This window comes from Pan troglodytes, chromosome 4 (assembly GCF_028858775.2).
Source record: "Pan troglodytes isolate AG18354 chromosome 4, NHGRI_mPanTro3-v2.0_pri, whole genome shotgun sequence".
Lineage (NCBI taxonomy): Eukaryota > Metazoa > Chordata > Mammalia > Primates > Hominidae > Pan > Pan troglodytes.
Window position 1 is genome coordinate 136,112,040 of NC_072402.2, and position 12,947 is coordinate 136,124,986.

Here is a 12,947-nt window from a genome sequence, read left to right on the forward strand (position 1 = left end):
CTTATAGGTGGGATGTTTGTTTTTGTTTTTTTCTTTTTTTTTTGAGATGGAGTCTTGCTCTGTCGCCCATGCTGGAGTGCAGTGGGGTGATCTTGGCTCACTGCAAGCTCCGCCTCCCGGGTTCACGCCATTCTCCTGCCTCAGCCTCCCGAGTAGCTGGGACTACAGGCGCCCGCTACCACGCCCGGCTAATTTTTTGTATTTTTAGCAGAGATGGGGTTTCACCGTGTTAGCCAGGATGGTCTCGATCTCCTGACCTCGTGATCCGCCCGCCTCGGCCTCCCAAAGTGCTGGGATTACAGGCGTGAGCCACCGCGCCCGGCCGTTCAAGTGATTCTTATGTCTCAGCCTCCTGAGTAGCTGGGACTACAGGCGCACACCACCATGCCCAGCTAATTTTTGTGTTTTTAGTAGAGACAGGGTTTCACCATATTGACCAGGCTGGTGTCAAACTCCTGACCTCGCGATCCGCCCACCTTGGCCTCCCAAAGTTCTGGGTTTACAGGCGCGAACCACCACGCCTGGTGATCTTTGGTTTTTAGCAGCAGATGTTGGTTCTTCCTTTTTTGGTATTAACATGATATTACTGTTTTCTTTGCTAGCAGAGTCCAATTATTTTTTATAGTTCTGCCAAGTTTTATAGTAACCCTTTTTAGAGATCCATGATCACCTCATCTCCTTTAAGTATGGGTGAATGAACAAGAAAGAACAGAGTTCACTGATTGTGATCTGCAACAGTGAAAACTGGGTGGTGATAGAGATTGAGAAAGAATTTAAAAGCTTTTAAAAATCAAAAGAGGCCGAGGCAGGTGGATCACCTGAGGTCAGAGTTTGAGAACAGCCTGGCCAACATGATGAAACCCTGTCTCTACTAAAAAACACAAAAATTAGCTGGGCGTAGTGGTGGGCACCTGTAATCCCACCTACTTGGGAGGCTGAGGCAAGAAAATCGCTTGAACACAGGAGGCGGAGGTTGCAGTGAGCTGAGATTGTGCTATTGCACTCCAGCCTGGGTGACAAGAGCAAAACTCCGTCTCAAAAAAAAAAGAAGAAAAAAATCAAGGCCAGGCACGGTGGCTCACGCCTGTAATCCCAACACTTTGGGAGGCCGAGGCGGCTGGATCACGAGGTCAGGAGATCGAGACCACGGTGAAGCCCCGTCTCTACTAAAAATACAAAAAAAATTAGCCGGGCGCGGTGGCGGGCACCTGTAGTCCCAGCTACTCTGGAGGCTGAGGTAGGAGAATGGCGTGAACCTGGGAGGTGGAGCTTGCAGTGAGCCGAGATCGTGCCACTGCACTCCAGCCTGGGCGACAGAGCAAGACTCCGACTTAAAAAAAAAAAAAAAAAGTCAAAAGAAAACAACACTTAGCAAACAGATAAAGTTCTTGAATGAAAGGTTTAGAGGCTGGGCGTGGTGGCTCATACCTGTAATCCCAGCACTTTGGGAGGCTGAGGTGGGCAGATCACCTGAGGTCAGGAGTTCGAGACCAGCCTGGCCAACATGGCGAAACCTCATCTCTACTAAAAAAATACAAAAATTAGGCCAGGCGCAGTGGCTCACACTTGTAATTCCAGCACTTTGGGAGGCTGAGGTGGGTAGATTACCTGAGGTCAGGAGTTCAAGACCAACCTGGCCAGCATGGTGAAACCCTGTCTCTACTAAAAATACAAAAAATTAGCTGGGCATGGTGGCAGGCACCTGTAGTCCCAGCTACTTGGGAGGCTGAGGCAGGAGAATCGCTTGAGCCTAGGAGGCGGAGGTTGTCGTGAGCTGAAATCACGCCATTGCACTCCAGCCTGCACGACAAGAGTGAAACTCTTGTCTCAAAAAAAAAAAAAAAATTAGCCGGGTGTGGTGGCACACACCTGTAGTCCCAGCTCCTCCTGGGGAGGCTGAGGCAAGACAATCACTTGAACCCGTTAGGTGGAGGTTGCAGTGAGCCAAGATTGTGCCACTGCACTCCAGCCTGGGCAACAGAGCAAGACTCCATCTCAGAAAAAAAAAAAAAAAAAGGAAAGAAAGGTTTAGAAACTTAGATAATATTACCAAAAGTATAGGCAAACAAAAGTTAATCTTGAGCTTTGCATAACAGTTTTTTGTTTTGTTTTGTTTTGTTTTTTGACAAGGAGTTTCCCTCTTGTCGCCGAGGCTGGAGTGCAGTGGCGCAATCTCGGCTCACTGCAACCTTCCCCTCCCGGGTTCAAGTGATTCTCCTGCATCAGCCTCCCCAGTAGCTGGGATTACAGGCATGCACCACCATGCCTGGCTGATTTTGTATTTTTAGTAGAGACAGGGTTTCACCATGTTGCCCAGGCTGGTCTCAAACTCCTGACCTCAGGTAGATCCACCCACCTCAGCCTCCCAAAGTGTTGGGATTACAGGCATGAGCCAACACGCCAGGCCTCCTGGGTTCAAGCGATTCCCTTGCCTCAGCCTCCCAAGTTGCTGGGACTACAGGCATACGCCACCACACCCGGCTAATTTTTTATATTTTAGTAGAGATGGGGTTTCACCATGTTGGCCAGGATGGTCTCAATCTCCTGACCTTGTGATCTGCCCGCCTTGGCCTCCCAAACTGCTGGGATTACAGGCGTGAGCCACTGTGCCCAGCCCAGGTTCACTTTTCCTTTGGTCACAGACTCACAAACGTTGGTTTAGTGACTTCTGGTTAGAGAAGATGTCCTATTTCAGTACTTAAAATGCAAGTTTCTTTCAAGCAAGGAGATAAATATGTAATAAAGTGAGTAATAAAGGGGTAAATGAGCTCCCACCCTAGCTTTAGCACTCTATTTTGTAAAAGAAACTCAACAAATTGTTAAAACCCTCAAAGAAGTCCATTTAAGGCAGTGTAATGTTTTATTTAAGAGAAAGTTTGCCAAGTGAGTTAACCTCTAGTAACTATTATCTTGAATGTGTGTGTATAAATTGAGTCACAGAAAGATTAGAGCTTTTAACAAAGGGGATGTTTTAGAACTGGCATTGGAACTTGGCAGTCTATGCCTGCTTTGTCTGCTTCTAGAGATGGGAAAGAGCTAATGGTGTGTGGTATTCACAGGATGAAAGTTTCCTTGTAATCTTTTTTGAATTTTGTTTTGTAGGGGGGTACGTTAAAAGCAGTAAAATCTTCCAAAGGAAAGAAGAAGAGAGAAAGCATAGAGGGGAAAGATGGCCGGAGGAGGAAAAGTGCTTCGGACTCTGGGTGTGACCCTGCATCAAAGAAATTAAAAGGAGACAGGGGTGAAGTAGACAGTAATGGGAGCGATGGAGGTGAGGCAAGCCGAGGGCCCTGGAAAGGAGGGAATGCCAGTGGAGAGCCAGGGCTGGATCAGAGAGCCAAGCAGCCACCGTCTACATTTGTCCCCCAGATAAACCGCAACATTCGCTTTGCCACTTACACCAAAGAAAACGGCAGGACTCTGGTGGTGCAGGATGAGCCTGTAGGTGGGGACACACCTGCATCTTTCACTCCATATTCTACAGCCACAGGTCAGACACCTTTGGCCCCAGAGGTGGGTGGAGCCGAAAACAAAGAGGCAGGAAAAACACTGGAACAAGTTGGCCAGGGCATAGTGGCTTCCGCAGCTGTGGTCACTACCGCCAGCTCCACCCCAAACACAGTGAGGATCTCAGACACTGGCCTTGCAGCAGGGACTGTGCCAGAAAAACAGAAAGGCAGCCGGTCGCAGGCCTTGGGAGAGGTGAGTTACTTCAGGGGCAGATTTGCAAGATTTGGGTTTACTCTTTCGCCCTCCTTTATTGCTAACATTAAAAAACATTCAAGTGCCCCAGGGAAGGAGTATTTCTGAGATGTGCTTAAATTATACTCTGTGGAAGGCCTTTACTGCTCACTGGGCAAATGTGTATAGTTTAATAACTTTATCAGCTCTTAAAAGGCACCGGAACAGTTGGGTGAATCAAAAACTGATGATACAACCTAATTTAAAGACATGTTAAAGTAGATCTGGTGGGGAATGTTTTAAATTCAATTATCTATTTAGTTCACGTAGTGATCAAGCCTCTGCTAGGCCTATAAGAGGTGAGGTTAATGAATTACAGTATTGGTAATAGTGAATACTATAATTAAGGCTATGTGTGCAAGCTACCATTACCCTGTTTTCAATTCATCATTTTCTGTGGTATTTTCCCTTGAGGCTGAGTTAATTTCCATCATTTGATATGGCCATGGAAGGTTTTTTCTCCCTATCTTCATCTTTTTAAGCCTTACCTGAAAATTTGATGGATTTCATCACAACAGTATCTGATTTCCTTTGTTCTTTATCTGATATGCATATATTGTTGCTAAAATGGAACCTCTGTTAAATGTAAGTTAACATCAAGTTGTCTCCCTAATCCAAAATATCAAAATCAGTATAATATATTCTTTTTGACTAATTTTGGTCACCAAAATATGATTTATGGTGCTAGTCATCTTTTTTTTCCCCAAACAGCTATTAACTCAAGCTAAAATATGAAATACAGAGATAAAATGCTTAATGATTTTTAAAAATTATATATAGGAAACTACTGTGTGCTGAGTACTGTATATTATATATAAGGAATTGAAACTTCTATTTGAAGGAGCTCACATCCTAAAACGGAATCATTTCAGAAAAAACAATGCCAGACAAAACATGACAAACGTGACTTCTTTCCCTCCCCAACAAGTGCAGATTGTTAATCCCTAGTGTGCAGGGATAGGGAGGGAGAGGAAATGTCCACACAGACGAGGAGAAGGCCTGTAAATGCAAATTTCACACTGTTGATGGTTTGTCCTGTTAGTTGACCAGCATTCCCAGGATAACCAGGTGAGGATCTTATATGGATTTCCAGTGTAAATCATCATAGTGTCTGAATTATTTAAAAACAACTCCATGTTGGCCAGGCACAGTAGCTCACGCCTGTAATCCCAGCACTTTGGGAGGCCAAGGCGGGCGGATCACAAGGTCAGGAGATCAAGACCATCCTGGCTAACACGGTGAAACCCCATCTCTACTAAAAATACAAAAAATTAGCCGGGCGTGGCGGCGTGCACCTGTAGTCCCAGCTACTCGGGAGGCTGAGGCAGGAGGATGGCGTGAACCTGGGAGGTGGAGCTTGCAGTGAGCCGAGATTGTGCCACTGCACTCCAGCCTGGGCGACAGAGCAAGACTATGTCTCAAAAAAACAAAACAAAACAAAAACAACTCCATGTCAAAGGCAGTGTGAATGTAAATGGAGCTTACAAAATAGACCAGGTTTTACATGCTATAAAAGAGATCCATTGAATGCTGCTACTCTTAGAGTAGCAAAGCTGAATATATGAAATTCAGATTCAAAGAGTATTTTCTTTTAAACAGGTTGAGGGAATTTCTGTGACTATGACAGTCATGTTGCTGTGTTTCTGTTTGGTTCTTCTTCTAGGATATGATTTAAAAGTATAGAAATGAGCCAGGCATAGTACAGCTCATGCCTGTAATCCTAGCACTTTGGGAGGCCGAGGCGGGCGGATCACAAGGTCAGGAGATCGAGACCATCCTGGCTAACATGGTGAAACCCCGTCTCTACTAAAAATACAAAAAATTAGCTGGGCGTGGTGGCAAGCGCCTGTAGTCTCAGCTACTCAGGAGGCTGAGGCAGGAGAATGGCGTGAACCCGGGAGGCAGAGCTTGCAGTGAGCCAAGATTGTGCCACTGCACTCCAGTCTGGGCAACAGAGCGAGACTCCGTCTTAAAAAAAAAGAAAAATAAGAAAAATAAGCTGGGCTTGGTGGCATGTGTCTGTAATCCTAGCTACCCAGGAGGCTGAGGCAGGAGAATCACTTGAACCTGGGAGGCGGAGATTGCAGTGAGCCAAGATTGCGCCACTGCACTCCAGCTTGGGTGACAGAGCGAGACTCCGTCTCAAAAAATAAATAAATAAATGTGTAGAAATGAATGTTTTCATTACAATGCCTGATCTAAAATAAAGACAGAGCCAACAGGAAACTTCTTGCCCTAAAAACTGGCTTGACATGAGTTTCTCATCACCTTTTTATAAGAAAAGGATTTGGAATTTAATCATTTGAAGGAAAATGAAAGACCATCCAAATTATTTTTCATTCATGTGTGTATTTATTTTTAAAGGGTAACTTTAGGAGTGAAACATGAGCTACCCATGCTAGTTCCTTGCAGTCATGCAGGTATCAAGGCTCCTGGCCAAATCCTGCCTGTGAAGCAACAGCGGCACCTCAGGGCTGTGTCTGTTCTTTTTCTCTATTGTGGGGAGGAAGTTTAAGTCAATACTTACTGGTTAGTAGGAAGATAAAGAAAAAAGAAAAGGAGTTTTATTTTTTAACTCTAAAATACCCTGAAGTAGTCTCTGTAGCAGAGACAGAGGCAAGCCTAGGTGGCCTGCTTGATTCGTACGTCTCTATGCTAATCCTCAAGGAAATCCTGAATGTTAACTCCTCTTGTGTATTTAAAGAATAGTTTAATTAAAACTCTCTCCCCTCTTTATAAGAGAATAGCCCTTTTGTTTATCGGGAATCACTTTTTTTTTAATTGTAGTAAAATACACATAATGTAAAACTTACAACTTTAAAATGTACAATTCTGTGGCATTTAGTACATTTACAGTGTTGCGAAACTGTGAAGACTATCTAGATCCAGAAATTTCATCACCCCAAAAGGAAAACTCCATATCCATTAAGTGGTGATGGAATAATTTTTATTTCCAGTGTTTTAAAGTGAATATTAAGGTATATCATCCTCTACTACTTGAAAGTAATCTATGGTTAGCAAGTCAAGTACTAGGATCTGGGTTTTATTAAATTAATAAATATAAGTTTGGGCTCATACCTACCTATGGGTCTCTTCTCTCTCTCTCTCTCTCTCTCTCTCTCTGTGTGTGTGTGTGTGTGTGTGTGTGTGTGTGTGTGTCCCTTTCTCTTGTCTGTATCTGGGTACATTAATATATAGGAAAGTCCTTCCTTTTTTTTTTTTTCTGTGAGGGAATCTTGCCCTGTTGCCAGGCTGGAGTGCAGTGGCACGATCTGGGCTCACTGCAACCTCCGCCTCCTGGGTTCAAGCAATTCTCCCGCCTCAGCCTTCCGAGTAGCTGGGACTACAGGCACGTGCCACCATGCCCGGCTCATTTTTTGTATTTTTAGTAGAGACAGGGTTTCACCGTGTTGGCCAGGATGGTCTTGACCTCCAGACCTCGTGATCCGCCCACATCAGCCTCCCAAAGTACTGGGATTACAGGCATGAGCCACCGCGCCAGGCCCCATTCTTCTTTATACAGTCATTCACAAGCAGAAGTTAACATTTTGAAGGTAAAAGAAGGAAAGGGGAGTGTTCTATTATTTCATTCTTCAGTTATGCTGAAGGCTTTTTTTGGGATATTGTCAGTATATACATTTATCCTCTTTGGATTCTTATTAGATTCTAATTATAACAAAGGTCTTGGTAAATAGCTTGCTTTCTTTAATTTAGCATCTTTACGTCTAACATTAATTGAAGTAGATATTCAACTTGTAGGTTGACTTGAACCCATAAATAGATGCCGAAATCCAAAAGGGTCCATGTTGTGGACTTTCAGATTAATAAGGAAAACACTTTTCTTTAACGTGCAGTAGGCTTGTCCTAGGATTAAAGCCACTTTTTGTAAAATGGGCAATTTTACAGTAGCCTAAATAAATGAAAACTTTAACAATAGCTCCCAAGGTCATTGAGATATATTAATATTACAGGGGTCACTGTAAAAGCTGATGTCTATTCAGGAACCCTTTTCTCCAGTTCCTTAGAGGAGCTCTTCACTTCCAAATAGATAGCAAAAAGCCTACAAGGCCTTCTAGCACTGTGACGACCAATTGGATAACAACCAAGGGAATTGCAGGATGAATGACATCCTGCTATCTCTGGTTCACCTTGCTAAAGATGCCCTCAGTGTAGTCTGTGGCAGATTTCTTCCCCACTGCTGGTGAACTCCAGTTACAAGAGCAGATCCATGGAATTGTAAAAGAGAAAAGTTGATGGACCCCCAAGAAATATTGATCTGGTGATAGTGAGGTCCAAGAAAGAGATCATTAGATTGTCATGAGAAGCCAGCATCACTAATTCAGGCTATCTTCCTTTCAGAATTCAAGAAATTCTATTCTGGCCTCTTCTGGATTTGGAGCACCTCTCCCTAGTTCATCGCAACCTTTGACTTTTGGAAGTGGAAGGAGCCAGTCCAATGGTGTTCTAGCCACAGAGAACAAACCTTTGGGCTTCTCTTTTGGCTGTAGCTCTGCACAAGAGGCACAGAAAGACACTGATCTCTCCAAAAACTTGTTTTTTCAATGCATGTCCCAAACTTTACCTACCAGTAACTACTTCACTACTGTTTCAGAGAGTTTGGCTGATGATTCTTCTAGTCGGGACTCATTCAAACAAAGCCTTGAGAGCCTGAGCTCAGGCCTGTGTAAAGGCAGATCCGTTCTTGGAACAGACACTAAGCCAGGCTCTAAGGCTGGCAGCTCTGTGGACCGGAAAGTGCCTGCAGAGTCCATGCCCACCCTCACTCCAGCCTTCCCACGGAGCCTCCTAAATGCCCGTACCCCAGAGAATCATGAAAATCTATTTTTACAGCCCCCCAAATTGTCCCGAGAAGAGCCTTCTAATCCTTTCCTGGCATTTGTGGAGAAAGTTGAACACAGCCCTTTCAGTAGTTTTGCATCTCAGGCATCAGGTAGCTCCTCTTCTGCTACCACTGTCACCTCCAAGGTGGCACCCAGCTGGCCCGAGTCTCACTCCTCTGCAGATTCGGCATCTTTAGCAAAGAAGAAACCCCTCTTCATTACAACTGACTCCTCCAAGCTAGTATCTGGTGTTCTGGGCTCAGCTCTTACCAGTGGGGGCCCAAGCCTCTCTGCCATGGGGAATGGCCGCTCCAGCTCGCCCACCAGCAGCCTCACTCAGCCCATTGAGATGCCAACTCTCTCCTCCAGCCCCACAGAGGAGAGGCCAACTGTGGGGCCTGGGCAGCAGGACAATCCCCTCCTCAAAACCTTTAGTAACGTCTTTGGCAGGCACTCAGGCGGCTTTCTGTCCTCCCCGGCAGATTTTTCACAGGAGAACAAAGCTCCTTTTGAAGCTGTGAAAAGGTTCTCACTGGATGAACGAAGCTTGGCTTGCAGACAAGACTCGGACTCCAGCACCAACAGTGACCTGTCAGATTTGAGTGACTCTGAGGAGCAGCTGCAGGCTAAGACAGGCCTGAAGGGAATTCCAGAGCACCTGATGGGGAAGCTGGGCCCCAATGGGGAGCGCAGTGCTGAGCTGTTGCTGGGCAAAAGCAAAGGGAAGCAGGCCCCCAAGGGCCGGCCTCGGACTGCCCCCCTGAAAGGTGATCCTGCTGGGGCTATATTTGGGCTTTGCTCTGGCACTGGGCTCAAATGCCTGTTGTGTTCTTGTGCAGCAGAGGCACTCACTTTGATGGAGAGTTCTGTAATCTCATAGAATTACAGAGCCAAGAGGACCTGGCAGAGGCCCCTCGTCAGGCCTGGTTCAGGGCAGGATTGCATCTAAACCGGCACTGTAGGAGGGGTATCTGTCCCAAATAATGATAATCCCCCAAAGGAGGACTCTTGATCTTCCTTGGCGGTCAGTTATTTTTGGTCAGGAACTATTTCTTTGCATTTGTCTCATCCCTTTTTCTTCACTTTGGCCCATCCTCTTTACTTCAGAGGGGTTACTGGGAACTGGTATCCATTCCCACATAGCAGACATTTGTAGACTTGATGAAGCAGAGAGAATCACCCCTCAGTTTGCTCCTCTCTGAAACCTACATAAGGATTTTAACAGCTCTATCAAAATCCATTAACTTGTGTGGTGTGAGGTTATGGTCCAGAAGCGGGTAAAACAAAGTCTCATGGTAAAAGCGGCTGTTCTTAATAGGAATTGCTATGTTGTGGGAGCTCAAGAGGTCCTGATGAACAGAATAGCCATATCGTGAGAGACTAGAGGCAGGTGATGGCTACATTCTGGCTTCTTGTGTTTTTCACATCCATATTCAAAGTTGTTTTGCCATAGTGGGGCACTTCCCACAAGTTCTGCATGGTTCTTAGCTCCCAATGGAAGCTTCTTTGCTCCTTGCTTCCCCTTCCTGTCAAGGATGGACATAATGGGTACATGCCCAAGCAGGGAAAGGAGTAGCAACCCAGGTCAGGACAAATGTCTGTCCCCAAAAGAATCATGCTATTGGTTCCTGTTTACACCTCATGACAAACTTTTCTTCTCTCCCCCTTGCCACAGTTGGCCAGTCAGTGCTGAAAGATGTAAGCAAAGTGAAGAAGCTGAAGCAATCTGGAGAGCCCTTCCTGCAGGATGGGTCATGCATCAATGTGGCACCTCATCTGCACAAGTGTCGTGAATGCCGCCTGGAGCGGTACCGGAAGTTTAAGGAACAGGAGCAAGATGATTCTACTGTAGCCTGCCGTTTCTTTCACTTCCGGAGGTACCCAAACTCCTGTTTTCCTCCTTTGCTAGTTTTCATTAGTGACACATAACTTCCACTCTTTCTCTGAGTCTATAAACATGTTTCATCATCTTGGTCTTTGCTTTCCTCAACTCCTTTGCTCTCAGCGTCTGTGAAGAGGCTCTGGCCTAGTAGTCACTTAGTTGTTTGGATTGTAAAATGACATGTGATTTTGTCCGTGGAGAATTAAAATTGAGCAGTGTTAGCTGCAGCTCTGTGCTATTCCCTGAGTAATTCCTAACTTGGGTTGGTTCTATTTGAAACCACTATTATAAGCAGAAGGACTGCATTTCATATTATGGATCTACCTGACTGCTTATTCCTCCTCAGTGCTAGAGTAACTTGAGTCATGTTAAAAAGATGGGGAGGTAAGATTTGGAGATAATGTGAAGCATCTTTGAAATAGATATAACTGATGGAAATGTGGGAATATCGTCTGCTTTTACCAAACAATATCTCTTTAGTTACTTTTCTTCTGCTTGATAAACTTAGAAGGGGAGTTTCTTCTGAGTGACCTTTCAAGAATCTTTAATTTTTAAAGTAAATCCAAATGGTTTACCAATATGGTGTGGATTCACTTAGCAAATGTTTATTGAGCATTTAATGTGTGCCAACCCTTGTTCTGGCCATTGAATATTCAGCAGTGAGCAACAAAAAAATCAAATTTCAGCCCTCAGAAGGTTTGGGGAGGCAGACAGTAAATAAGGAAAAAAGGCCAAGCATGATTACATGCCTTTAACTCCAGCACTTTGGGAGGCCGAAGCAGAAGGATCACTTGAGACCAGCATGGGCAACATAGTGAGACCTAGTCTCTACAGAAAATTTTAAAAATTAGCCGAGTGTGGTGGCACACACCTGTAATTCCAGCTACTCAGGAGGCTGAGGTGGGAGGATCACTTGAGCCCAGGAGGTCAAAGCTGCATTGAGCCTTGATCGTACCACTGCACTCCAGCCTTAGAAGCAAAGCGAGGCTCTCTCTAAAAGAAAAAGAAAAAATAATAAGTGATATGTCAGCTGATAATAACTATGAGAAAAATAAGGAAAGAGGATTGAAGTGTGAGGATGCTAGAGAGGCTACAGTTTTAAACAGGATGATCTGAGAAAGTGAGAGTTGAGGAACAGCCTGCAGGAGGTGAAAGAATACACCACACTGTGACAGGTATTCCAGACAGGTGCAAGCATCCCAAAGCTGGAGTATTTCTGGTGTGTCCATAAAGTTAGGTTGCTAAAATAGAATAAGCAAAGAAGGAAAAGGAGTTGAGGTGAATGAGTTAATGATGGGTCCACATTTTAAAGGGCTATTCCAAAGGCCTTGGTTTTTACTCTGATGAGAAGTCATTGGAGGCCTTGAGCTGATGCGTGACACTGATTAATGTTTTAAAAGGCCACTTTGGCCACCTTTTTGAGAATAAGCTATGTAGAGGCAAGGGCAGAAGCAGAGAAGTTAGGAGGCTGTTGGAATTATCCAAGTGAGAAATGATGGGGCTTGGACCAGGGAGATAGTGATGGACATGATGAGAAGTAGTTGAAGATAGAGTAGACATAATTTTCTAATGAATTAGATGTGAAGTATGAAAGAAAGGACTTAAGGATGATTCTATGTCTGGTTCTAGATATGTCTTTTGGCCTAAAAACAGGAAGAATGAGATTGCCATTTACTGATAAAGAGATTCTTTAGGGAAAAGCAGGTTTGGGGAGGAAAAGGGGGAGTTTTAACTTGGCCGTGTTAAATTTGAGATGCTTGTTAGATTTTCAAAGGAAAATACTGAGAAGGCAGCTGGGGATACAGCTCTAGAGTTAAGGGAAGGGGTCCTACCTGGAGATATAAATTTGGATATCACCAGGTATTTAAAGCTGTCAGTCTAAGTGAGATCAGAGCATAGATAAAGAAGAATAGCAGTCCAGGGACCAAACTCTGGTACTCTCCAATGTTTAGAGGTGAGAAAGATGGAAGCAACTAGTAAAGGAGACTGAGAAAGAACAGCTAGTGAAGTAGCAGGAAAACTAGGCAGTGAGGTATCCCAGAAGACAACTAAAGAAAGTATTTCCAGGAAGGAATAATGAACTGTGTCAAATGTTGCTGACTTGAATGGGGGCAGTAGCTCACGCTTGTAATCCGAGGATCTTGGGAGGCTAAGGTTGAAGGATCACTTGAGGCCAGCAGTTTGAGACCACCCTGAACGATGTAGTGAGACCCTGTCTCTACAAAAAATAATAGTAATAATAATATATATATTTTTTGAGACGGAGTCTTGCCCTGTTGCCCAGGCTGGAGTGCAATGGCGTGGTCTTGGCTCACTGCAACCTCCATCTCCTGGGTTCAAGCGATTCTCCTGCCTCAGTCTCCTGAGTAGCTGGGATTATAGGTGCGCGCCACCATGCTCGGCTAATTTTTTGTATTTTTGGTAGAGACAGGGTTTCACCACATTGGCCAGGCTGGTCTTGAACTCCTAACCTGAGGTGATCT

At 44.7% G+C, this 12,947-nt stretch overlaps 1 protein-coding gene across 6 annotated transcripts in view; it reads left to right on the top strand.

Moving 5' to 3' along the window:
- KDM3B (lysine demethylase 3B) overlaps window positions 1-12,947 on the top strand; it is an 84,553-nt gene that overhangs the window by 30,420 nt on the left and 41,186 nt on the right. For 4 of the 6 annotated variants that reach the window (XM_517956.7, XM_009449735.5, XM_063810727.1 and 1 more), the window contains exons 7-9: window positions 3,103-3,702; window positions 8,101-9,349; window positions 10,258-10,459. In XM_517956.7, coding sequence (XP_517956.3) covers window positions 3,103-3,702; window positions 8,101-9,349; window positions 10,258-10,459 — 2,051 coding nt within the window. The remainder of the gene's footprint in view (window positions 1-3,102; window positions 3,703-8,100; window positions 9,350-10,257; window positions 10,460-12,947) is intronic. The other 2 variants (XM_016953896.4, XM_063810728.1) reach the window with 1 other exon arrangement.